This window comes from Salvia hispanica, chromosome 6 (assembly GCF_029641045.1).
Source record: "Salvia hispanica isolate PSC_SH4W2 chromosome 6, Shi_PSC_v1, whole genome shotgun sequence".
In the NCBI taxonomy this organism is placed as follows: Eukaryota; Viridiplantae; Streptophyta; class Magnoliopsida; order Lamiales; family Lamiaceae; genus Salvia; species Salvia hispanica.
This window is the reverse complement of record NC_142697.1, coordinates 42101971-42127923: the sequence shown is the minus strand read 5'-3', so window position 1 is coordinate 42127923 and position 25953 is coordinate 42101971. Positions and strand designations below refer to the sequence as shown.

Sequence of the window (25953 nt, the reverse complement as noted above, 5' to 3'; positions counted from 1 at the left end):
AAAAAAAAAAAAAAAAAATTTTACAACATTCCTCACATATATAATGGCATAAATTAGTTTGTGATATATCAATTATGTGTAGAAGTATAGTTTATTAATAGTTAACGAGGGATTTAAGTCCCCAACCGAGTTAGCTTCTATATTTAGAATATATAGTCTCTACCAAAATAAATTTCTATTTCCGCTCGGATCCTTCCACCAAAGAATAGGATATAAAAAGCAAGTTGTCCGAAGTCGGCCTCGTTTCCATCGAGGTTGCTAGAGCTAAAGACACAACATAATAACTCCAAAAACAGCATTGTTGCAATGCTGTCTATATATATATATATACATAGATGAATCCAGATTCCAGTTTATGTAAGGAAAAAGAGCAGAAGCTGCAAGCAAAAGATGGCGATGGCGATGAGGATGATAAAGAGCGAGGCAAGGCTCCATGCAGCCATGCACGAAGACACCACACGCGTCAAGCGCAGGCGAAGAGATCCCTCTGTCTCTGAAGATAAGGCATCAGTGGCGGAGCCCAAGCAGGCGGCTGCAGCCACCACCGTGAAGAGAAGCTCCAAATACCGCGGCGTGAGCAGGCATAGATGGACTGGCAGATATGAAGCACACTTGTGGGATAAACTGTCATGGAATACTTCTCAGAAGAAAAAAGGCAAACAAGGTTGGTTAAGTTTCTTCTTCTTTTCACTTTCTTCATTTCCCTAAAATAACTCTTTTTCTTTCATAAAGTAGCATCTGACTTTAAACTCTTGTGTTTTTCCTTTTCATGGTTTTGTGCTTGGAATGGAAACTGTAAATGTGCAGTTTATCTTGGTGAGTGAATTCACATCTTCCTCAGGTGTTGTTGTTTTTACAAAGATTTTAATTGGGACTGATATTTATGAATATTTATCAGGGGCTTATGATGATGAGGAAGCTGCAGCAAGAGCTTATGATTTAGCTGCACTTAAATATTGGGGAACATCAACTTTCACTAATTTCCCAGTATGAATATCAACATAAGTATATTTTTTCTTGTTTTTTCTTCAACCAATTAACTGTAACACATCATGTGCAGATTTCTGATTATGAGGTAGAAATTGGAGTGATGCAAAGTACAACAAAAGAAGAGTATCTAGCATCATTGAGAAGGTACTGATGTGGTTTTATTAACTCCTACCATTTTATTTTTCTTTATCAGAATCATGCTAAATTTATTGATGCTAATGTAGGAAAAGTAGTGGATTTTCAAGAGGTGTTTCTAAGTACAGAGGAGTTGCAAGGTAGTGCCAACTTGTTCAATATAAATATAATCATGTGACAAAGCAAAAACATCTGATATCTAATCATAAGAGGTGATTACAAAATGCAGACATCATCACAATGGAAGATGGGAAGCAAGGATAGGAAGGGTGTTTGGGAACAAGTACCTCTATCTTGGCACTTACAGTAAGTTTCGTCTTAGTCCCATTTGTTCAGTTCATGCTCGGATTCGTGTTGCTGAAACTGTGGTTTCCATCCATTGCAGGTACTCAGGAAGAGGCAGCACGCGCGTATGATATTGCAGCGATAGAGTACAGAGGGATCAACGCTGTCACCAATTTTGACTTGAGCAACTACATCAGGTGGCTGAAGCCGGGAGCAAATGCCCCCGTCACGGCCGCTCAAGACACGAAGATGGGGATAGATCTGCCGCCTTTGGCACCAGCTTACTTAGCAAGGGAGGAATCTCAACCTCTGTCTCCCTGTTTGAAAAGAAAAGCTTATAGTGCAGCGGACCTTCAAGAATCGTTTTCTTGCAAGAACCCCATGAGTCCTTGCAGCAAGCCTTCTCCAACGGCCTTGAGCCTGCTCTTTCGGTCGTCCCTGTTCAGAGAGCTCCTTGAGAAGAACTCGTATGTCTCGGAAGAAGAGATTCAAGATGAGAATACTCAAATTGAGACGAGGGTGGGGAGTGATGATGGATATGGAGGGATGTTCTCTAGTGAGAGCGGAGATCTCCCGTTTGTGCTGTCTGCAAACAGGCATACAATTGAGCTGCAAGGACAGCTTGATCTCGAATATGGCTGCCCCGACAGTATCTTCTGATCAGGACACTGCATCAGCTCAACCCGAGGCTTTTGTGTGTCTGTACATACAAAGTTGAGCATTTATGTACACCTGAATATGTTGATAGTCTTCTTATGTTAGAGACATGTATACATACCATAAACAAAATGGAAACTGAAAATTATGTGTAAATCACACCAACTTGTATGAGAAATCATATTCAAATAGAGACATTTAAGCTCAAACACTCTGTGCCATTTGAGGTTTCTCTAGTTTGATTTTTTAACCTTTTTGCTGCACTAAAAAATATACTCCCTAAAATCATGAAACTCATCATAGATAACGTATTTTTACATCTGAGAGAATTGGTATAACACGAACCACGACAGTTAAAACAATGTAGATTTAAGAGAGAGAATAGCAGAATTATTCTATCGGTACACATACTATCATGCACAATACAAGAACTGCATCAATATACATACTATCTTGCAAAACAGTAGTGATATATTTTTTTACCTTCACCACTTTTTCTGTGTAAGTTTCTCCTCCGAGCCACTTTAGTGACGAAATCGATAGAGATTGCCACGAGGCTTCTGATTACAGATGGGACTAAAAAAATCATTTTACCCAGGTTTAATCTGTTGTTTCTCGCAAATTTTCACTGGTTTTGATTTCTCAGTCAATTGTAAGAATTTCGTGTAAAAATTAGTATAATCTGGTACAAAGTGACATCAGTTGAAGCACTGTAAGAAAAAGAGCAGTGAAAAGAAAATTTAACAGTTTACTTATTCTGAGGCAGGAATATTTCCAACAATGTGTAACTATGAATTTTGTCCTACATATTTCCACAGTTTTAACTTATTGCAACAAATATATACAAAAGTATTAGTTGCTAGCATTGGTAAGTCCGATGTTAGAAGCAGACAAGACAAACTGGAATGAAGATGGCCCTTGGGAATGAAGAACAACATATTCTATATCAAGAGTTAAACAAATGTAACTCTTGAGTTAACTGATCCAAATGGGAGGCTGCTTTTCTAGATACCCTACAAAGACTGTATTAGCGTTGTCTCAAACTCAAAAACGAGTGTCATTGGAAACATCCCCCTTTCTGTCCTCATACGATAAAGGACATGGCAACATTGGACAAGACATAATGAGACCAGAAGAAGCATAGGCCTTATATAAGCATGTGGTTTCGCATTCCTGTATATCAGGCAATCGTCTTTCATAGAACATTTGCAAGAGACGAAACACAGTAAAAATGGAAATGGCTTTGGGAGAAAGTGAAGTGTACGTGAAGAGGCAGTACTCATGCATGACAGACTGCGCAGCTCCTGAGATGAAGTGTGTGAAGCGTAGAAGAAGAGGCGCAACTGCTTCTGTGCTTGGCAGCACACAGCCGGTGCAGCAGCAAGAGAGTGACTCGATTTCTGCTCCAAAAACTGTCAAGAGGAGTTCAAGATTCAGAGGCGTCAGCAGGCATAAGTGGACAGGAAGATACGAGGCACATTTATGGGACAAACTTACATGGAATGTTACTCAGAAGAAAAAGGGAAAGCAAGGTGAATAGCCATAACCATTCTCCTCTTTTTCTACTCTTATTACTTACAGTTCTTGACATGAAACCTGTGTATTGTTTCATGTTGGATTCTGCTATGGATATCAAAAACGGCAACAGTCTATCTTGGTGAGTACAAACTCGTTGTTTTTCACCATGAATCTCAATGACACTGTTCAAGACGAACATAAACATTAGCTTTCAAATATTCTTTCAGGTGCATATGATGATGAGGAAGCTGCAGCAAGAGCTTATGATCTAGCTGCGTTGAAGTATTGGGGGACGTCGACTTTCACTAATTTCCCGGTAAGTAATCTAGACATGAAAAACGTGTAATGGTAAACAAACCACATACCTATAAAATACTCATCTATTCACTGCTGCAGATACCAGATTATGAGAAAGAACTTCATATAATGCAGACTGCAACAAAGGAAGAGTACCTAGCCTCTTTGAGAAGGTAAATTTCAACTGTTTAAGCCGATGAAACAAGTTTTTTTCTGTTCCGGATATGAATCAATTAAACCAAAAAAAATCTTCATATTTGCAGAAAGAGCAGTGGTTTTTCAAGAGGGGCATCAATATACAGAGGAGTGGCTAGGTATATAATCCAGAAAAAAACGATTTTTTTTTTCTCTTTTCGTGTAGCTATTGTCAGTGATTTCTGAACTCATCTATGTAAATTAATGCAGACATCATCAGAATGGAAGATGGGAAGCCAGGATTGGAAGAGTTTTTGGAAATAAGTACCTCTACCTCGGCACCTACAGTAAGTGAAATTCAGCGAAAAACACGAATAAAAAGAAAAAAATTGAACATTAGAAAAGCACTGGTTCTAAACATCATGAGAATTTATGTGTGTAGGTACCGAAGAAGAGGCTGCACGAGCATACGATATAGCAGCAATAGAATACAGAGGAACGAATGCAGTCACCAACTTTGAGTTGAGCTCCTACATTAGATGGTTAAATCCGAGAGCAAACAATTCAGTCCCTCTTCAGGAATTGAAAGCAAGCACAAATCAACCAGATGCGCTATCACCTCTTTGCTTGAGTAAAAAACCACACTTTTCGTGCTTACCAGCAAAGCCTTGCAAGATAAACCCCATGGCCACGAGCATGCAGGAGGAGTTCAGAAGAAACACTGGATTAGGCTCGTGCAACAAGTCCTCGTCTCCAACAGCTTTAGGTCTACTGCTGAGATCTTCGATCTTCAAGGAACTGGTTGAGAAGAACTCAAATCTGTCAGGAGAAGAGAGTGGTGATGAAAAAATGAACAACCTGCAACAAAGCAATGAAGGCAGGGATATGTTCTACAGTGTCCCATTTTCACTGACTTCAAATAGCCATTGGATTGAGCTGCAAGGATAACTCCATCATGGTCACAAACCTCTATTTACAGTTTTCACCTGCAAATATATGTATATATGAAGATTTTTCTTCTGCCTTTTCACCATTGTGACAGTGTCCCTCGAAACATGGTTTTTGGAAATGTATCTTCATCAGTTCTTTTCTCAGTCGTGACTGCTTATTTTCTGATTGTTCAAACATTCATTTCAACATTAAGATTAAGAAAGAAAGATCGAGGTAGATTCAGCATGGTTTTAATTCAAGATTATGACAACAAAATTCATCATGTCCTCAAGTCTGCAGTATCAACAATTCAAAACTTCATACTCCGAAAAATGAACATAACAAATCTTGATTCAAACTTTGCAATTCCGACCTCACAAAGCATCAATGTAACATATCATGAATCAATGTAAGAGAAGTAAAACTATATTTGCTGGGCAAATCAAGTATAAAGCTGAACAAAAATCCATTCCTCGAACCAGTGAATTATACATTGCAATCACCTCTCCACTTGAAATACAGATTTGTTGATCCAGACATGCTAAGAAGCCTAACATTTGCAAAACCTCAAAACTGTTTCCTCTTGTTTTGAAAAAACTTGTCCCTTTTCGCACATGCGTAGACCAAAGCAATACAAATCCCAACAGACATGAGAAAGGACGCCCATGGAAACGGTGGATCCTTGAAGCAGACAAGCGACGCCTCCAGCTCCTGGGACGCTTGGTACACGAGCGAGTGCATCCCATACAGGTCGTGATCAGATGACCTCAGGTAGTACAATGCCATCTCGTAGTCAAAATGTGAAAGAGCAGAGATTGACTTCTCCAGCTTGTACCTAAACAAGTTCCACCTCTGGTAGAACTCAGTCCGCCTGTTATGCCCCAGAAGCTTCCTCTCCCCGCCATGTGCAGCAATCGACTCAAGAACATCAATCCCACTCGTGACGCTGTAGTTCAACGAAGTAAGGAACACATTCCTACGGGCAGCATCCTTCTGGACAAAAGACAATGTGGGCATCTCCGAGAACGGCCCAAACGGGGTCTGTCCAACGCTCCACGTATAGTCCATGAGCGAGCTGTTGTGCCTCGGGCTCCATACCGTATGAGTTGGAGAAACGCCCCACATACTCTGCAAGATCGAGCCTACCAACGGCCTCTCAAGCTCACGAGTCTGTATGAACACGTGGTGCCCATTGCAGCTGTAGTCACTCACAGCCTGCGTGCTCTTCGTCCTGATCGCTATCACCATGTCCTTAAACGCCACGGACTGGTGATACCGGTCGAGCAACAGTATCGCATTGATATCAAGATCAAAGACATACACTGGAAGAATTCTCCCGAATTCCTCCTCAGGAATCCTACCCACCCTCCTAAACTCATTATTAGATTCCAAAATCGTCTGATGCAAACGCTTCGAATCCAAATACTCACTCACAATCAAAGTATAGTTATCAAACAAGTATCTAGACGTGTATGAAGTGGTAGCCCTAGCAATCGCAAACGAACATATAGAGCACTCTGAATACTTCAATTCATATCTCTTGAAACTCAAGCTCTGGTCCCCAACCAACAATCCACGGTCATTAACATCATCTCTGAAATTCCTCTCAATTGAATTCCAATCCAATCCCACACTACCACTACCAAAACCTTCACCGCCACTGATATGAATGAATTGAACAACCAATTTACTTTCAAAAGGCACAGGAATCCTCAGAGATGGAACCAGCAGTACCTGATAAGCACTCGACACAAGCGACGCCAAGTCAGAGAGCAGCGCCTTCTGAGATTTAGGCCGGCCATGGAGCGCTGCCATCGGATGAAACTCACCTTTGGGGATAACTCCATCGCCGGATAAAGCAGGACCGTAATCGACCGGTCCAGCTCCCAAATCGATCCATAAATAGCGGTCTTTTCCGGTCCAGATTGTGCCGAGGCATTTGGTCGAACCGGGGGAGCTCTCGCCGGGGGTATAACTGTAAGCGTAGGGTTTGGTCTGCTGCGAACCGAGGTGGATGATGTAGATGTGGAAGGAATTGGCGTGTTTCTCCTTGTCGAAATCGTCGCGGATGATCTGATCGACGAGGGAGTAGGGCACGGGGGTGAGGGAGGAGCGGATGGGGTGGGGGTGGGAGGAGAGATGGGAGGAGAGGGCGGAGGAGATGGAGGTGGAGAGAGAGGGAGGGGAGAGGGCGGGGTTGAGGTGGAGGGAGTGGGAGAGGGAGAGGTGGTGGGGGGAGGGGGAGTCGAAGGGGGTGATGACGTGGAAGAGATCGGAGGTGAGGGCGGAGGAGAGGAAGGAGGCGAGGAGGGAGGGGGCGGAGGTGGTGAAGGTGGGGCCGACGAGGTGGACGGAGACGGGGACGGGGAGGGAGAGGGAGAGGAGGGAGGAAGGGGTAGGGGGGTGGGTGGGGAGGGGGTGGGAGAGGGAGGTTTTGATGGAGGAGGGGAGGGAGAGGAAGGAGTCGTTGGAGGCGGGGGGATCTTTGCGGGCTTGGAGGGAGAGGAAGGAGTCGAGGCCGGAGATCGGGGCGGCGGAGGTAAGGAGGAGGTGGTGGAGAAGAAGGAGGAGGAGGGCGGCCGGCGGCATTTTTGCGGCGGCGATGGATTGGTGTTTGGATCTCAACTGCGGAATTGACTTAGTTAGAGTGAACGAAACGAAGCTGCTCAGTAGTGCTATATTTCTTTTTTTATTTTATTTTATTTTCTGACATAAATAAAGTTCAATTACTGCTTTTTATAAATTAGTCGAAATGTATAAAAGAATAAAATTTGAAAATTTCTGGTTTATTTGACTATTTCTTTTAAATGAATAATGAAGTTTCTAAAATATTCAATTCTATTATTTATTACACTATTCAAAATATATCAATTGCTAAACTATAGATGGATTATAATGTAACTAAAATGGTTTTTTATTACTCTATGTATTTTTCCTCTCAACTCTACAACAAATACCCTTTTCAAATTTAATTATTGAGAGGAAACATGTGAATGTTGAAAACTTATAGTAATAAAGATGTATTTTAAAATTCAGTGGACATGACACCCACAATTCATTATCAAAATTGAAAAAAACTAAATATTGTTTTTTTTATGAAATTTTGAATAATTCGCAATATTTAATTTATTTATTCTAAAATTAAATTAGGCTACGTGGCGATAAATAAATATGTTTATTTTAGAGATATTAGATCAAATATAAGTACATGCAGTAATCCATCCACCTCGACAAATCTCGATCTCAAGGTTCTTACTTCTTACCGATTGCGATCGCGCTTCAGATCTGTGGCATCCAACCATGTACGGATTCGAAGCTATGACCTTCAACATCCATGGCGGTTACCTCGAGGCCATCGTCCGGGGCTATCGCTCTGGCCTCCTCACCGCCGCTGATTACAACAACTTATGCCAGTGCGAAACCCTAGACGACATCAAAATGCACCTCTCCGCCACCGAGTACGGACCCTACCTCCAAAACGGTTAGTCAATTCACTAATTTCATATTCCGATTCTTAGTTAGCTACCGGATTTGATATTTCGAAATTGATGATCGGATTTCCATTCTGTTCGCTGTGAGGTTGATCCGCTTCGATTTAATCTCTGATTGTGTGATTTCGTGTGAAATTAGACCCGGAAGGTGTAATTTTTTCGTTTTGGGGGAATATTTTTGAGATCAGGGGACGATTATGTAATTAGTGCATTCCGGTAAAGTCGTTGATCAAGTTTCTGTTCACAATTTGCTTTAATGAAGTGACTCTTGCTAATTTTGCTTGTTGGGTCATGTTCTTATGTGAGCATTGTCAGGTTTTGTCTTATAGAATCAAGTTAATTTGTTACTGTTATCAGTTATCACATACCTTTTCTTTTACAAGCCTATGAGAAATTCCCCTTGATCTTAAAAGAGCTTGCTCGTTGTTGGGGTCAGTAGGACAATTCGCCTGTTTTTTCTTGTTGAACTTATTTTCCAAATTTGCCTGCTGTATACAATTAGTTGGTCTCTGTAGTCGATAGTTGCTCATTTCATTAGTAGTGACAGACATGATTGTCAGTTTGTTAGTAGTAGTTTTTTTTGCTTTCTTGTGATTATCCTTGCCTCTCAACCTTCAACTCTTTTTGGTTGTGTTTTTAATGCAGAGCCATCTCCATTGCACACGACAACAATAGTGGAGAAATGCACCCTTAAACTGGTCGATGAGTATAAACACATGCTGACCCAAGCTACTGAGCCCCTGTCAACCTTTCTAGAGTACATCACGTATGTATATATCTCTTCCACAGTTTCTCTTTGACTTATTTTTCAACTCAATTGATCAATTGACGGGATACCGTTATGGGAGAAGAAAGTAGCAAACCTTCAAAAATGCAAGTAGCTCCTTTTCACTTTTGGGATTCTTTCCGATCAAGTGAAAGGAAAGCCTTTTCCAGATTCATAGTTTGTAACATGTGCTTGTGTACTGTACATATCTTTAGGGGCTGTTTGCTAAGATAGATAACTTAAAGATAATAAAGTTATTTGATCTAAAATGTTTGTGTTTTTCTCATATTTTGTCTTATCTCATCTCATCTTTCTTGTCAAACGAATCTTTAGTGTGGGTATATTTGAATGTAGTATAATATTAAAAGACATCTTAACCAGTTACTTTTTGGTGTTCACGACAAGCCCGAGACATGCTTATATTGTTTCCTTGGTTATTTTTAAAGGTTAATCAGATATGTTACTTACCTATTTTTTTAAACAATGAGGCCGGTCATACTAAAATGAGTTTTAGAGAATTTCTAGATGCTATTGAATATGTTATATGTGTGGAGACATGACAATCTGAAGTTTGTTAGTTTAATATCATGCATTTTTTTGTTGGGGATACCCTTTGCTCTTCTTCCCAAGCTTTATGATACTAGTGATACATGCTTTACACTACCTAAAGAAAGGACATAAATAATCATTTTTAACCTTGATTGTTTGGTTATTATGCAGATATGGTCACATGATTGACAATGTCGTGCTAATTGTCACTGGAACTTTGCATGAGAGAGATGTTCAAGAACTGTTGGAGAAATGTCATCCGTTGGGAATGTTTGACAGGTAGTATATCTCAATCAAACATTTGGATACTATCTGTTTTTTTTTTCCGCAAAATAACTCAGCCATTCATTTCTACAGCATTGCCACTCTGGCGGTAGCCCAGAACATGAGAGAACTATACAGACTCGTGCTTGTCGACACACCCTTGGCTCCATACTTCTCTGAGTGCATAACTTCTGAGGTCTTCATTAACTGCTGCCTTCTCCCCCTTGTTGTTCTTCTTTATCTCTTTTAAATTTTCAAAATTTGGATTATTGTGTCCACACAATTACTGATTTTGGTCTGACTTTATTCTGCACTTATATACTACTCCTCCATCCCTCACTAAGTGAGACATTTCTTTTCGACACGGAATATAAGAAAATGGGGTTTTGTTAGTTAAGTGGAAAGAATAAAGTAAGATAGATGAAAAGTAGAGAGGAAAAAGTAAGAAAGAGAATGCCAAAAAAGGAAATGACTCACTTAGCTTGGCACGTCCGAAAAAGGAATATGAATCACTTAACAAGGGACAGAGGGAGTACTCACCATTATCGTTTTGCCTACATTGAATTAATTTCTTTTGCCAAAATATATGAACACAGACTTGTATTTCAAGTGTTTGAAGTTTGAACTTGTCTATTATTTGGAATTTTTATAGGACTTGGATGATATGAACATAGAAATCATGAGGAATACACTTTACAAGGCATACCTTGAGGATTTTTACAGGTTTTGCCAGGTAAGTGGTCATTTTTGAGTGTCTAAAAGATCCTTTGCTTTTCTATATTTTTAATCTGTTTTTTTATTTTTATAACTTAAAAACCTGCATACAGAAACTTGGTGGGGCCACCGCTGAGATTATGTCTGACCTCCTGGCATTTGAGGCTGATAGAAGAGCAGTCAATATCACTATAAACAGGTTCCAATCCATGATAAATTTTCTTAGTATTAGTTCCAGTACAGTATTTTGACCCCTCATGCTCCTTTCTCCAGCATTGGCACTGAGCTTACTCGGGAGGATCGTAGGAAGCTTTATTCTAATTTTGGCTTGCTGTGAGGATTCTACATTCTTTATCTGGTTTTCTGGTGCCTCTTTTCCTGCCACTAACTCATTCTTATTTGATAGATATCCTTATGGTCATGAGGAGCTTGCTATTTGTGAGGATATAGACCAGGTACTTAATAACTTTGCTTCATATACTCTCTTCCAGGAAGAGTTTTTAGTTTGTTTTCAGGTTTGATTGTTAAGTGGTAATTTTGCCAATTTTATTTGTGTGTGTTTTGCATGTTTTGCAACCCCCCCCCCCCCCCAACAACAAAAGAAAAAGATGTGATGGGCCAGTGTTGCATACCTCAGAGAAGTTACACCAACTTTATTTTTTTTCTTCAGGGTCTAGGCATTTAGAGTTTTAGACTATGATATTCTTTATTTTAAGTGTTAAAACCTATTTACAGTATGATGCTTGAAGATCTTTGTAACTGATGCACTTTTCAATCTTCTATCCAAACAAAAGCACACATATTAAGACCTGAATAAGATAAATTATTTCGAAACAAACTTGCTGCATGCTTGCTTTCCATCCTTACTAATTTTCTTTATCATATACTATATGGTCGTTGGTTATTGCATGATGTTGCTCATCTAGCTGTCATGTTTAAGTGGTTCTTTTTCAATTTTGTCAAGTTAATAATGGCACCCCCAATTTTGGAGGGCTCTCTTTTGCATCCTATATCATACTGTGAAATAAGTTAGTTTGTGGTGACAGTGCAGTAGTTAAGGTCTAGAATCATTTCGACGTATACTCAGCTGTTTTAAATTTATTCCTATAATTGTGGCCTTCTCATTCAGTATTTTGTCATCTTCATCAAATTCTCTAGTTTTTCAAGCAACTCATTCATTTTTGCCGAACTTTCTAGGTTCGTGGTGCCATGGAGAAGTATCCTCCATATCAGTCCATCTTTTCCAAATTATCCTATGGCGAAAGCCAGATGCTTGACAAGGCATTTTATGAAGAGGAAGTGAAACGACTTTGCTTATCATTTGAACAGCAGGTTTATTTTCGGAACTTGATGTTAAAATATTTTTAAGATGATAGTACTATCATTTATTACCAGTTACTTTAAACTATATTTCTGTAATTGTATGCATGATAACAAACATTCTATGTATTACTCGTATGAACTTTTTAGCGATTCATGAATACACAAAGCTGATATCCTCACTTTGGTTTATGCAGTTCCATTACGCTGTATTCTTTGCTTACATGAGGTTGAGAGAGCAGGAGATCAGGAATTTGATGTGGATATCTGAATGTGTTGCCCAGAACCAGAAGTCGAGAGTGCATGATAGCGTTGTTTTCATATTTTAGTAAGTCTCATCATCATTGCATATTTATGTAAGTTGTTGTTTGCATCCAGCCCTTGGTTGATGGGAAGATGCTGAGAGTATTTGTTCATACTTTCAACAATAAGTTGTGTGGTTAAGTGGGAGATTTTCTATTGACATGAAATAGTCTGTGCCGACGAATTATTCTACTGCACAATAAGATAGCACAGATATGCTTCGTCTTTTTCTTTTGTATTTGGACATATATTTTGCTCGATCAACAGCAGTAAGAATGTGTAAATCACCCTAAAAGCATTGCTTTGCTATCTTCATGTATTATTTGTTTGGAGAGATATGATGCTATGAAACAATTTACTTGCATTTTGGCCCACTTATTTTAGCTTTTTGTTGACCAATAAACAAAATTTTGTTCAGTTTGGTGATTGCAAGTTTGCAACTGCTAACTAGATTTTCAAATTTGTTCATTGCAAGTTTGCAATTTTATTTAGTTGAGAAGATTATGGTCATTCAATAACTGGGATGCAAGTAGATCATCTTATGTGATTTACTTTGTTTTTTGACAGCATGCCTATCTTTTAGTATATTTATTCAAATTTTGATTTATTGGAAATGATTTCAGACATATTAAACCTCCAAGTTGGCCATTTACATATTTAAACATGATATATGTGGATGTAGTGCAATTAACAAAGAGTTAAATGGTTATGAAAGAAAAGCAACACACATTGGGTGCAGTAGATTGATGAGAATCAAGCTTGAGGTTCTCGAGAGATTCATCGATAGCTTAGTATGAGAGTTGAGAGCTCTGGCTCTCTCTATATTTGGACTATATATCTAACTTTATTAATTTTCTAGGAAAGCTGATGGATTTGTAGAAAAAAAAAATATTAGTTCTAAGACCGTATGTAATCATACATCAAACTCATTTTTGGTGTAGAAAACTTCGTCAATGATACACAAAAATCAAATTCGTTTTTGGATTTATCTACGGAACAATCCATTATTATTTAATTAATATGAACTAAAACATGAATAATAAATTAAAACAAAAAGAAAAACATAATTTAATTATTCGGTAAATCATAACTAGCTAGTTTTAGTTGAAGTAAGAAGAATATGTTTTAGATGCATGAAGGTTTACTTAAAAAATAACTCAAATTAGAATCACAACATTCTTCCAACCGTATGCTGCCACGTGACATATATAAGCAACAAACTTAGTGAATGACTTAGATAAACGAATTACATAAAAGATTGTTTATGTTGCATTAAATGCAATTTATTTTGCATTGTAGACTAAAATGCAAAATAAATTGCATTAATGCAACATAAACTGTCTTTTATGCAATCCGAGATAATTCTTATATGTCATCCTTTGGTGTTTAATATCGTTATTATGTTGCTTATACCTGTCACGTGGCAGCATGTGGTTGGAAGGATTTTGTATTCTAAAGGTAAAAGGACACTAGTGCTCTAATATCAAATATGGAATAACCATATCCTAGAACTGGTTTGAAATATACTCCAATATATATGTATACTATCTTCATAATATACTAATATTTTACCCAAAAAAAAAGTAATCATAGTTTTTTATTACTTTCACGTTATAATCGTTTGATAATATACTATTTTAAGATTTGATGGGTAAGAATTTTTGTGATAGCTTTAGTATTTATATTTTTTTTGTTTATGAAAGTTAGAAACGTATTATGTACTAGCTACCGAGTAAGTTTTATAAGATTATAATTTCGGTGATCTTCATGCTATTCTATTTAAAATCATATAAGAATATTTTATTTTTAGTTTTTTTATTTTCTTGTTTATAAAATTTTCTTAATTTTTTACATGCTAATAGTTGAAAACTAGTAGTATAATCTATTACTACTAAGAAAATATAAGTTGTAGACATAAATTTTATTTCCATTATTTTTTTGTATATATATATAAATATAAAATGAAGACAAAAATTCTTACACATCGAATCCTAAATAGTACTCCACTATCAAACGATTATAACATGAAAATAATGTAATACTATGATTACATTTTTGTGGGTAAAATAGTGCTATTATGTTGTGAAGTTAATATGCATATATATTGTAGTAGTATATTTCAAACCAATTCTAGGATATGGTTACTAGAGTGTCCAGAGTGGGAGGGCCGCGGCCCCCCACTACTGAGCCGAGAGGTGGACGGGGCCATGGGGGGTGGACGAGAGAGGGCCGAGCTCTCGGCTCGCCACTGCAAGGGCCGAGAGCCGCGACCCTTGGCCACCGATTTTAATTTTTTTTCTTTTCAGTTTTTATGTTAATTTTAGGGTTTTGGGGAAGATGGAGTGAAGAAGATGAAGTGGAGAGAGAAAGAGATTGTATGTGACGAAAATTAAATGGTAGTTTTCAAAAAAATTTGCATTAATTTAGGAAAAAATCAATCTCAATCATTAAATCCCTATTAAATTGGTCAACTTTTTAATTAAGGATTGTGATTTAAATTCACATCCTAATTACGGAAATAATTAAAATTCAAATTTTCAATAAATATATTTACTTGTAATTGTCAAATTTTTTAAAACTAATTTAGATTTTTTTTAATATTATAGTCCAATAATTTTTATTCTAGCTAAATTAAAATATAATAAAAAATGTAAGAAAATAATTTTAATTGGTGGCCCGGAGGGCCACCATTGTGGTGGCCAAGTTTTCATGGGCAAGACCAAGTTTGTTGGGCATGCCCAAGAAATGATGGCTTGGGCATGTCCAAAAGGGCCACCATTGTGGATTCCCTTACTTGTTCCATATTTAATAGTAGTAGTATTATGCTACTTTCCTTAAATTGATAATGGAGTAGATTTGTGAATTGAAAATAGATTTATGTGGCTTAATCTCTATTTGTTAATGAATTATTGGTGAGGTATACCACATCATCATACCACTTGGTATGGAATGATCATGGAATTTTTACTCCTCAGATTTAAGCGTGGTCGATAAACCAAGGATCTCCGGGTGGTGCAACTAGCAACGTCAATCCAATGATGGATTATGAGGTAACAATCGAATCTATATCGAATATGCATGATTATGTGTTTATTTGATGTTATATCTATAGATCTATGTTAATTGCATGAAATTGGAGTCGAATGCATAATCAACTAAATAGATCCGGTCTAGGACCTGTTTGGTTTCTGTGTCTTCCGCTGCGGTAGTCCCAACATGGATGACCTTAGGATCATGTATAAATGGTTTGTCCTAATGATTGTCTCCGCCTGAAGATGGTCTCCTTGGGCTTTTGCTGCAATGAGGCATGAGGAGCGACGACTTTGAAGTCGTGCGCATTTCTTGCATAAATAGGAACAAGATGAGGGTTGGGATCATAATCATATTTGTTGAAAGTTGTTGACAATGCATGGATAAACTTTAAGATTAACCATTTTAATGATCAAGTCACTATAAATCAAAACGTATTTTCGCATGCTATTTCTATTCCACTGAGGCAAAATCGTGCGAACCGTATCTTGACTGGATTTAATGCTCCTTATGGAATTTACGTTTGAGCCATTTCTGAATGATGAGTTACTTGAAAATGATGGTTGTGACGCTTATGAACTAGAATGGTCTCTTGTCGAGCCTGTTGGTATTAGGAAAAGTGGCTATGAGTTTCAAATCAAACCCTAACATTCGGCTCATTCAAATTTAAAAAACACGAAAACTGCACGCACCACCTTAAAATTTAAAAAACACGAAAACCGCACGCACCACCTTATAATTTAAGAAAACAGGAAAACCTAGTGGTACATCAAAAGTCTCGGTCTTGTTCCAACTATCACCAACAAGACACCATACCTCGATCGGTCGAAACTCACGGCCATCATTCCTGATAGCAACCAGTACACTAAGTGACCCTTTCCAGTTCATAAGGATCACCCACTCACGTTCACGTAACTTGTCATCCGGAAATGGCTCATATGTGAATTCCATGTTTTGAGCATTGAATCTGACCAAGATACGCCCCTTTCTTCTGCATTACCTCGTGGGAAACAACATACCATTATACATTCTCGTTCATAGTGACTTGATCATCGAAATGGGTAAATCTCAAACTTCATCCCTGCGTTGACAACTTTCCACAAATCTGACTTGGAGGAATAAACCTCAATCCCTACCATCGGCGTGTTCTTTTGTAAGCATGAAATGCGCACGACTTTAAAGTCATCACCCCTAGGCATTGCAGCAGAAGCCCAAGGCGACAAGCTTCATGCGAGGAGTATCATCCGGAACATACCACCCATACATGATATTAGGGCTCTTCATCCAATCGGCTATAAAATTGGGTAGGATTTAGGAAGAACCTTGAAGTTTTGTCAAAGGGTTCCAGATACTGGTTTGGCCATGCATTTTAAGCCATTGGATTCACTCATGAAGAGTAGGGATTTATCGGTTACGTTGGGATGACGGTCTATACTTGGACGTGTAAGGGAATGAGATTGAATGGTGGAGTACTAGTCTTGGAGAGAAGAACGTATTTTGTTTAAATCTTTGTCGGACATTAGGTTAGACCACTCCTTGCTCATTCCTTTGCAGAGCATGAGTTGTTTCACCCTTAGTCGGGACAAGATATCAATCTCAACATTGCAAGGAAGCTCAGTTGGCTGAGTTTCAGATGTTTGAAGATAACGTTCTGTCGTTATTTAGACTGCAAATGCTGATATTATGAAGTTTTTTAGTACTAAAAGGCTTGTGATGGAAAGAAAAGGATAACTGAGGTTAAATATCAATGATCTTAGAAAGAAAAATAGAGAGGAGGATTTGAGAGACAAAAGCTTTTGTCAGTAATTTTAATTACAAGTATTTATACTACTATGTCAGTGCAAATCTAGAAAACAATTAATAATAACCAAATGGAGTATGATTCTGTGGTTTGTAATTAAAATCTCCAAGATTTATCAATTCAGTATGTTGTATTAGCGAAAATGGTGTGATTTTATATTGTACATATTCACCCTACACTTATATATTGATTGTTGAAATAATTAGCAAGAAAATGTAACAATTAATTAAGTAATAATTTTAGAAAGTGTAATTTAATTTCATAGTAAGAAATTATAAAGTAATACATTAAACCAAATAATTAAATATGTTTATATTTCAATTTTCAAGGTAATATCGCTTTAAATCACTATATGTGCTCTATCAGTATATCATAAACAATTACAAATATTTAATTATTAATTGTTCATTTTGTATCAGAAATATTATGCATCCATTTTGAGAAGTATTATAGCATAAATCAAAACGACGTTATTATTGTGTCATGTAATTTCAAAATAAAGTGTAAATAGCTTTGAGTGAAGAATGCAAATTCATTCTATAAAAGCTAACAAAGCCACGATATTATCAATTTCTTCTAGAAATTCTTTGAAATACTTTCCTTTACACTCACTTTATCCTCTAGAAGTATCCCTATATATATATATACACTAAGTAGAGGGATGTATTCAAATCCTTTTCATATCTTTTTTTCCTTTTTCCTTCTTAATCCTAGTCTTACGATTTTGTCATCCGACGGTTAGATTAATGCCACGTGTCATTTAATAATGCACATTTTCATTCTAATAATGCACAACGGCTAATAATGCAACATTATAGACTAATAATGCACATTTTCATTCTAATAATGCACAACGGCTAATAATGCAACATTATAGACTAATAATGCATTGATCACAACCATCCAATTTAAGGATCCAAGGCCTGAGATTAAGAAGGAAATAGGACACTTAGGGTGCAAAGGAGCCTAACACACCCCAGTAAATAGTAACAACGCCATAAATTTTTTTATATTTTTTTCACATAAATACGGAGACATATTTAATGGCATTTTGCCTCAATTAAATATCACCAAATTACGGATATAATAATAATAATAATAATAATAATAATAATAATAATAATAATAATAATAATAAATAGTAATAATAATAATAACATAATAATAATAATAAATAGTAGTAATAATAATAATAATAATAATAATAATAATAATAATAATAATAATAATATATCATCTCTGCAATAAGAATTTAAAATAATTTGTATTCTTGCTACTGCAGAAATCAAGCTCACGAGATTCATGTTTGCTTTAGCAACAAACTGTGTCTGGTAAAGAATGCACGTTATTTGATAAATTCAATTATGTTTTATATGATAAATACAAAATAAACCTACCGAACTTACGTTACAAATTGTAAAGTTGTTTTTGGTTGGTGAGAAAATGAAAAAAGGTCGTACAAAAATTTAAAGATAGGATCGTATACGTTTCACACGAGTATAATTTTCCGTTACAACTATGAACTGTATAATTAAAATAAATGTCATTTTTTAAATAGAGTTCGAATTTAAATTAATCTAGTCTCTCACCACTTGCTTCTCTAATTAGTGGCTTATTAATTTTTCATTTTAGTCCTTATTCTCGTGTTATTTATACTCTTTTTAAAATCTATTGACAATGAACTGAAATTGTAAAATAAACTTAAAATATAGAGTACTATCTTTTTTAATACTTGGAGATCATAATATGCCAATGAAAACTACAACACGACATTTTTTCCAAAACATCAATGACTCGTCTCTAATATAGTGTGTTGGTGAACAAATAAAATATTACTCCTATTAATTAATACTATTAATGTGCTGTCGTGTAGAGTGAGTTATACAAATAATAGAATTGTCTATGTATAATTTTATATCTTGCAAAATAAGAATTCAATTTGAAGAAAGACTCCGGGTTCAATCGTGATCTTTTTGTCATTTTTTTTCTTCGACATTTCTTGAGTTTATTTAGTCTTTAATAGTAGTAATTAATTTTTGGGTTAAGCAAATCTCCCAATTCAGTAGTTATATATAATAACAAAAATGTTTCATCCAAAGTCATGTAAATGAACGGTGGCGATATAAAAAATAAATAGCTAAAATAAAATATTAAAACATATAGTACTATAAAATGTATGTATGGAAGTTACTACTAGTAAAAACTAATATTATAAGTAATGTGTAATAGTACTCCATATTCTAGCGTTTAGTATAAATAATTTAAAAATACTCCATATTATAGTTAATACTGATGCACTAATAATTATACTAATAGGGCTACAAAATGAGAATTTCAATTATTGGTAAGACCATTATTGATAAATATATATAAATATACTAAAACGGTTACATAAATGATCGATATTTTTTGTACAAAAGTTTTTATGTATTGTCCGACAAGATTCAAATACTTAACTCACTCAAAATTCTTTTAAAACGAATAACATCCGTACAACGAATCCGAAGACAGTTAACAATAATGCACCCGTGATTCGATACGAGATTTATCTCCGTACATTAAGACTTTATATTAATTTTAGTCAACGACACGCAATATATATCGAAAAACTTTTTATCAACCCACCTATTTCACTTGACCTTAAAATTTCAAAACACCAAAACCTAAACTTGCAAATCTTACATTTAGAGGTAAAAAATACAAGGGTAAAAATGCAATTATCATAAAATTAGAAAATTAGCACCAAATATTGCAAATCTCGAAATAAATCCCAAATCCATTACTATTATATCATTTAAATCAATCTATTACTTTGTTAAAAATTAGAAAGTAGAAAATGTCCATTGTTTCAAAATTTAATTTATCAAAAATATCTTTACTCATCTTATTAAATGAGGATAATTCATAATTGAACATATATGTAGATCAGGTGTGAATCGTGTGATATGATTCATTAGATAAATCTCCAAATAAATCCCAAATCCATTACAATTATTTTATTTAAATCAATTTATTACTTTGATAAAAATTAGAAAGTAGAAAGTGTCCATTGTTTCAAAATTTAATTTATCAAAAATATTTTTACTCATCTTATTTAACTAGGATAATTCAGAATTGAATGTATATACAGATCATGTGTGAATCGTATGATATGATTCATTATATACCTAAAATATTCAAATTAACTTATCCAACTTAAATAAATATAAATTTAATTTAATTCCTATATTGGAGAATTCTAATTTTCTTTGCTACTATAAAAATAAAACGATAAATAAATGTAAAAAAAAAACAAACACAATCAATGAGTTTAGTTAAGAAATAGGAGTAGTATGGTTTAATAAGGCAAAGTCAAATTCTTGAAAAGTCCAATTGTAAAAAAAAAAAAAGAAAAGATAAAAGAAAGAAAACAGAGAAAATCCGCTTTTCTGTACAGCCCATTGGAATTGTATGGCCAGCCCCCGGTTTTCACTTCACTTCTTCCTCAAACTATCGATATATATATACCCCCATCACCCCACCCCACCTCCTCCAAACAATTTGATCTCCACCTATACACACAAGTATACATATATGCGTTACATTCCTGTCAATCTTTTCGTACAGGGACTGCTGGATGCATAGTTTTTCGTATCAGACCAGGAAATATCATATCACAACTCCAATTGTACCCAACGACTTCCTAAAAAAGCACGACCCTTTTCCATTTCCTTGATTTTGTTTCATCTTTTTTGGCACCCACCTCTTGGATTTCAGTGCTCTGTTTTCAAGATCGAGTCTTTAACCTGCATGAAAATGAGGATTGAGCCGAACGGGAGCGGCGGGAGGGGGAAGATGAGCAGTGAATCGAGGAAGGGGAAGCGGCGGCAGAAGAGGATTCCTGCTGTTCAGAAGCTTTATGACACTTGCAAGGAGATTTTTGCTGATTGTGGGCCTGGCATTGTTCCCTCGCCTGAGAATGTGGAGAAACTTGCTGCTGTTTTGGGTATTCAAAATTCAAATCAATCTTTTTTCATTTTTTTTATTGGGTTTCAAATTATTAATCTTGATTTTCTGCAGTTTCTGCTTAGGCATGGGATTTTGTCAATGTGAGACAATTTTCAGTGGTTTTGCAAGAATGGAAAATTTGCAAGAACACTTTTTTATTATTATTATTTAATTTGGTTGGTGAAGGCTATGAATGTAGTATGAAAACAAGGTGTACTTTTGTGATGGAATTGAATCATATGTTGTTGGAGGGTGGTGGTGTCTGAATTCTGTGATAATGACTCTCTGATTGGTTTTTCAATTTTTTTTGCATTTTTCTTGTGAAAATGGTGGATTCCGTAATTGTGGGATCAATTTACTTTTTTGCCATCTGCTTGGCGCTTGAAATTTATGCTACATAAGTGGTGCCATGTGCCTTGAAATTTGTGTGTTCAAATCTTTCTCGAACCATTAATGCAAATCCGAGGTTTAGTGACCCAAACACCATCAAGTATGTATCACCGCATGTGAAGCTTCATGTTCCCTGTTTTAGAAACAGGCTCTTGCATCACTATATTATTTTATTACCCTTTTGTGGTATTGAACTATTTTCTTGCATAAAATAAAATGTCAGGTTTTTCCAAAACCCCCCTTTGCTGATGCTTTGTGACTTGTCCACATCATGTTGTTGAGCTGCTGGGCTTTTGCTATTGCAATTCAGTTATGTAAAAAATGTGAACTTTATAAATCCACAACACATTTCAAAATTTATTCTTTCCTTGATGCAGTCGAATGGTTTTGTTTTTGCTATGTTTCTTTGTCAATACAGTTTGATAGTGTGATAGATGAGTTGTGGCTATAAAGAATTGTTGAGAATGTAGTTCCTATTTTGCCAAACTGCTAAGTTTATATCATATCCTCTGGTTTTGAATCTTTCTACCAAGTCTTAACGATTGTGTTTGATCCCTGCAGATGGAATGACTCAAGAAGATGTAGGCTTGCGGCCAAATATGCCGTGTTTCAGCAAGGATCGCGCGCCTATCATAACTTACATGCGCCTCCATGAATGCGACAAATTCTCAGTAAGTTTCTTGTTTTTTTGATGAAGAATCACTTTGTTGATTCTTGATTTCACCAGTGCACGTGATTTGAGTGAACCGTATTGCTTTGTTATTGCAGATTGGTATCTTCTGCTTGCCCCCGAAGACTGTCATTCCGCTTCACAACCATCCCGGAATGACAGTTTTCAGCAAGCTCCTGTTTGGCACGATGCATATTCGGTCCCTTGACTGGGCGGACAAGGCGGATGATTGCAAAACGATGAGTGCTGTGGATCCCAAAAGTATGTCCTTGTTGAAACTAAAGGCTTCTTTGTTGGTCCTACCTGTGAATTACATTTGTTCTTATGGAAGAAATAGGGGATTATGTTATCATAGCTATCCCTATTTGTGCTCATTTTTTTTTACTCTCTTAGTCCGTTTGTTTGCTCGTTCTAGTTGCTCTTTTAGCCCTTCCGATATCCCTATGTTATGTAGAAGTAGAACCACACCCTTGATCACAATCTTCCAATGTAGTTACAATTCAACTGCTGAGATTGTTAGACTTGTTTCGAACAGACCATAGTAAATAAAATAATTATGTGCAGTGTTTGATAGGTGAGATGACTAGGAGACCTTTCGTTGTAGACGAATCTTTGCATCCACAGCATAATAAGTGCAGTACTTATCTATCTCTTCCATTGCCTTCCATCCTCTGTGTTCACATTCTATCTTCTTGCAGACGACAACGGTCTATGTCTGGCTAAGGTGAAGGTGAATTCGGAGTTGACCCAACCTTGCAATACCTCCATTCTCTATCCAGCCGATGGGGGCAACATGCACCGGTTCACTGCCAAGACAGCGTGCGCTGTTCTCGACGTCCTTGGCCCTCCATACTGCGACCCCGAAGGCCGTCACTGTCAGTACTACCAAGAGCTGCCATTTCCCCAAATTTCAGGTACAAAAAAACCTTGTTTTCTTCAGTCACATGAAAGCTTCCAAAAATGATCCCTTTTGACATTAGATAGAATCTAGGAAACTTCCTCTTTGTTTCCATTCCTCCTAATCATATCCTAGTTGTGATTAACAAACCATAATTTGGGATTAAAATAACTCTAATTGAAGTGAATGCACTCTACATTTGTTTATACACACAATTTTGTGTCATGTATTGTACTAATAATTGGTCATTGTTTGATATACAGTCGGCGGTGACGTGTCGGTGGAGGCGGAGGAGGAGGAGGGGTTTGCATGGTTGAAGGAGATGGAAAAACCAGATGATCACGTGATTGTAGGAGTGGCCTATAATGGTCCTAAGATAGTGAGGAAGTGATGGTGGTTTAAATAAGGAAGTAAAAATCTAGTAGTATCTCCTTAAGGATATTTCCAAATGTAGTACACCTTTCTTGTCCATTTTTTGTCCCCTCTCTCCCTTCTCTCTCTCTCTTGAAAGGGGGTGTGTGTGAGATTTTATGTCGCCCCCTTTTTTTGGAAAGTTTTATGTAAATATTGGCAGAGAACTACAGAAGATGGAAACAGAGGTTTCTATATGCACATGAGAGAGTAATTTCTATGTGCATCAACAAAGAATTTGCCTTAATCTTTCACTTCATACTCCATGTTAGTGGTATATTATAGTTTTTGTGCAATTTTATCAAGTATTGATAAAATGTACGTATGAAATTCATCTAAACAAAAAATATTAATCAAGATTTATTGAATATCCAAATTTGTGTTGTAGGAAAGGAGGGTTTTATGTTGTGAGAAATAGAGAAATTGAATGGAGTAGTACTTATATCATTTCCTAATTTTCGACGAAATCGTATTAGCATAAAGTAAAACTTAACTTTCGAAGCTCTTTATTTTTCGATTTCGAATATTAATATGGATTAAAGACAATCTTATTTTTATATATTCACTTACATGCTTCCAAATTCTAGAATTTGTAGAAAAATTGGGTTTTCCTTGTGAAACAATTTTATAATACAAATATTCTCCAATCTAAGAACTGAAGTATAATGTATGATATGTAATACTTGTAATTTAAGAAAAATGATGGTTCCAATTTATCTCATAATAATCCCAACCTCGATCTATTAATTAGAAGGAAAATATATTACCAATTCAGTTGTGTTTCGTTATCATGAAATAATTGTAATTAGTTCAATGTTGTGATACAAATATAAGAAGGGACATAGGAGAGGCTAGAGAAGGGACGGTGGCACGATATAATTTTAGTTTTTTCTTACTTTTATTTAGAAAATAAGTTTTATCTACAAATTTAGAAAAAACTTAAATTCATATATTTCTAAAAAAATTTCATGTAATTCTGACTATGATTAAAAGTAGTGTGTTCACAGACAATTATTCAATGATATTATGATAATTTTGTTTTTTGCTATGATTGAATTTGACTTAATAAGATTTTTGGAAACGACAATTCAACATCAAACATATTTTATAATCATTTAAAACACTCAAACAATAGTACTAATAATAATATAAACAAAAGGGTAATTGACACGTCAAAATATCTAATCATGACTTTAGAAATCCTTTATTGGAATCCTTTATTGGAGTGTACATAAATAGTCCTATATGAACTCCTCTTGATGCAGAATTGAAAATTGTGGAAGTCATGTCATAAATGGTCTCTACTGTCAATTAAATTTGAGTTCCCACTGATAGACAAAACTAGGGGTGGCAAATCGTGCGTGTCGGGTCGTTATCGTGTCGACACGATAACAACAAACACGAACACGACCCGTTAATAAAACCTCAAACACGAACACGAACACGACCCGCTACCCTCAGACACGAACACGACACGGACACGACACGAACCCATTAACGACACGAACCGTTTCGGGTCAACACGACACGAACACGACACGAACCCATTAATGACACGAAAATAAGTATTGAAAAATGAAATAATAAGAATAATAATATTAAAATATTATGTGTTAATAAGAATAATAATATTAAAATATTATGTGTTAACGGATAACACGAACACGACACGAACACGCATTATTAGCGGATAACACGAACCCGACACGAACACGACACGAACACGGCACGAAATTTTCGTGTCCTTAATGGGTCGACCCGATAAGGACACGAACACGATAAGCTCTGACCCAAACTCATTAATTTCGTGCCGGTTCGTGTCGTGTCAAAAATTGCCAGCACTAGACAAAACGTGTCACAATACACATCGGTGATTAAATGTTTCACTATCTACATGATGTTGTAATAAATTCTGAAATTTAAATCCCTTTATTATAACTTAATTTACATTGGCTAGGCTTCAATAATGACTAGTTCTGACATTTATATATGACTACTAGCTCAAGTTTATATATATGAAAGTTATTTTTTTATTACATGTGAAAGTTATTTAAAAATATGATAGGCAGGTTGTGTCTCCATCATGGTGGCTTGATATAATAAAAGATAGTCATAAATAAGCTTAGTACTGTAAAATTTATTAAATTAATTAAATTAGTACACGATTTAAGATTGCTGCCACCGCTTATATATCACATTTCAAAGTCAATGCTCGTAATCAGTCTGTATTAAATAAATTAACACCCTTTATTTTTACCAAACACATTTCATGCTTCCAATTAGTATTAGATTAAATATATTAAGTACTAACATAATATTGCTTGATCAAGTACGACCCAAATCTCAACTTTCAAAAATTGAGCAGTTGCAATTACAACTAATATTTTAAACCCAACATGGCCTCATAGTCTC

The 25953-nt window shown here is 36.0% G+C and overlaps 5 protein-coding genes across 5 annotated transcripts; 4 read left to right on the top strand and 1 right to left on the bottom strand.

Annotated features, from left to right (window-relative positions):
- The first annotated feature begins 390 nt into the window (after positions 1–390).
- LOC125198572 (AP2-like ethylene-responsive transcription factor AIL5) lies at positions 391–2223 on the top strand. The gene is made up of 7 exons (XM_048096891.2): positions 391–664; positions 808–816; positions 899–987; positions 1061–1134; positions 1215–1265; positions 1355–1431; positions 1511–2223. Exons 1-7 carry the CDS (start codon positions 391–393, stop codon positions 2068–2070), a joined length of 1134 nt encoding a protein of 377 aa, XP_047952848.1. The 3' UTR covers positions 2071–2223.
- Positions 2224–3298: 1075 nt separating this feature from the next.
- Positions 3299–4965, top strand: LOC125198561 (AP2-like ethylene-responsive transcription factor ANT). The gene is made up of 7 exons (XM_048096879.2): positions 3299–3599; positions 3716–3724; positions 3813–3901; positions 3982–4055; positions 4146–4196; positions 4288–4364; positions 4460–4965. The coding sequence occupies exons 1-7, from the start codon at positions 3299–3301 to the stop codon at positions 4963–4965; spliced, it is 1107 nt and encodes a 368-aa protein (XP_047952836.2).
- Positions 4966–5396: 431 nt separating this feature from the next.
- On the bottom strand, positions 5397–7616 carry LOC125198610 (uncharacterized). The gene has a single exon (XM_089060972.1). The coding sequence runs from the start codon at positions 7534–7536 to the stop codon at positions 5515–5517; it is 2022 nt and encodes a 673-aa protein (XP_088917098.1). The 5' UTR covers positions 7537–7616; the 3' UTR covers positions 5397–5514.
- Positions 7617–8164: 548 nt separating this feature from the next.
- LOC125198573 (V-type proton ATPase subunit d2) lies at positions 8165–12718 on the top strand. Its single transcript, XM_048096892.2, has 10 exons — positions 8165–8428; positions 9084–9204; positions 9925–10032; positions 10111–10213; positions 10670–10750; positions 10845–10930; positions 11005–11064; positions 11138–11186; positions 11929–12063; positions 12249–12718. Exons 1-10 carry the CDS (start codon positions 8248–8250, stop codon positions 12378–12380), a joined length of 1056 nt encoding a protein of 351 aa, XP_047952849.1. The 5' UTR covers positions 8165–8247; the 3' UTR covers positions 12381–12718.
- Positions 12719–20709: 7991 nt separating this feature from the next.
- Positions 20710–23800, top strand: LOC125198552 (plant cysteine oxidase 1-like). Its single transcript, XM_048096868.2, has 5 exons — positions 20710–21170; positions 22124–22233; positions 22331–22493; positions 22931–23146; positions 23394–23800. The coding sequence occupies exons 1-5, from the start codon at positions 20975–20977 to the stop codon at positions 23519–23521; spliced, it is 813 nt and encodes a 270-aa protein (XP_047952825.1). The 5' UTR covers positions 20710–20974; the 3' UTR covers positions 23522–23800.
- The last annotated feature ends 2153 nt before the right edge of the window (positions 23801–25953 follow it).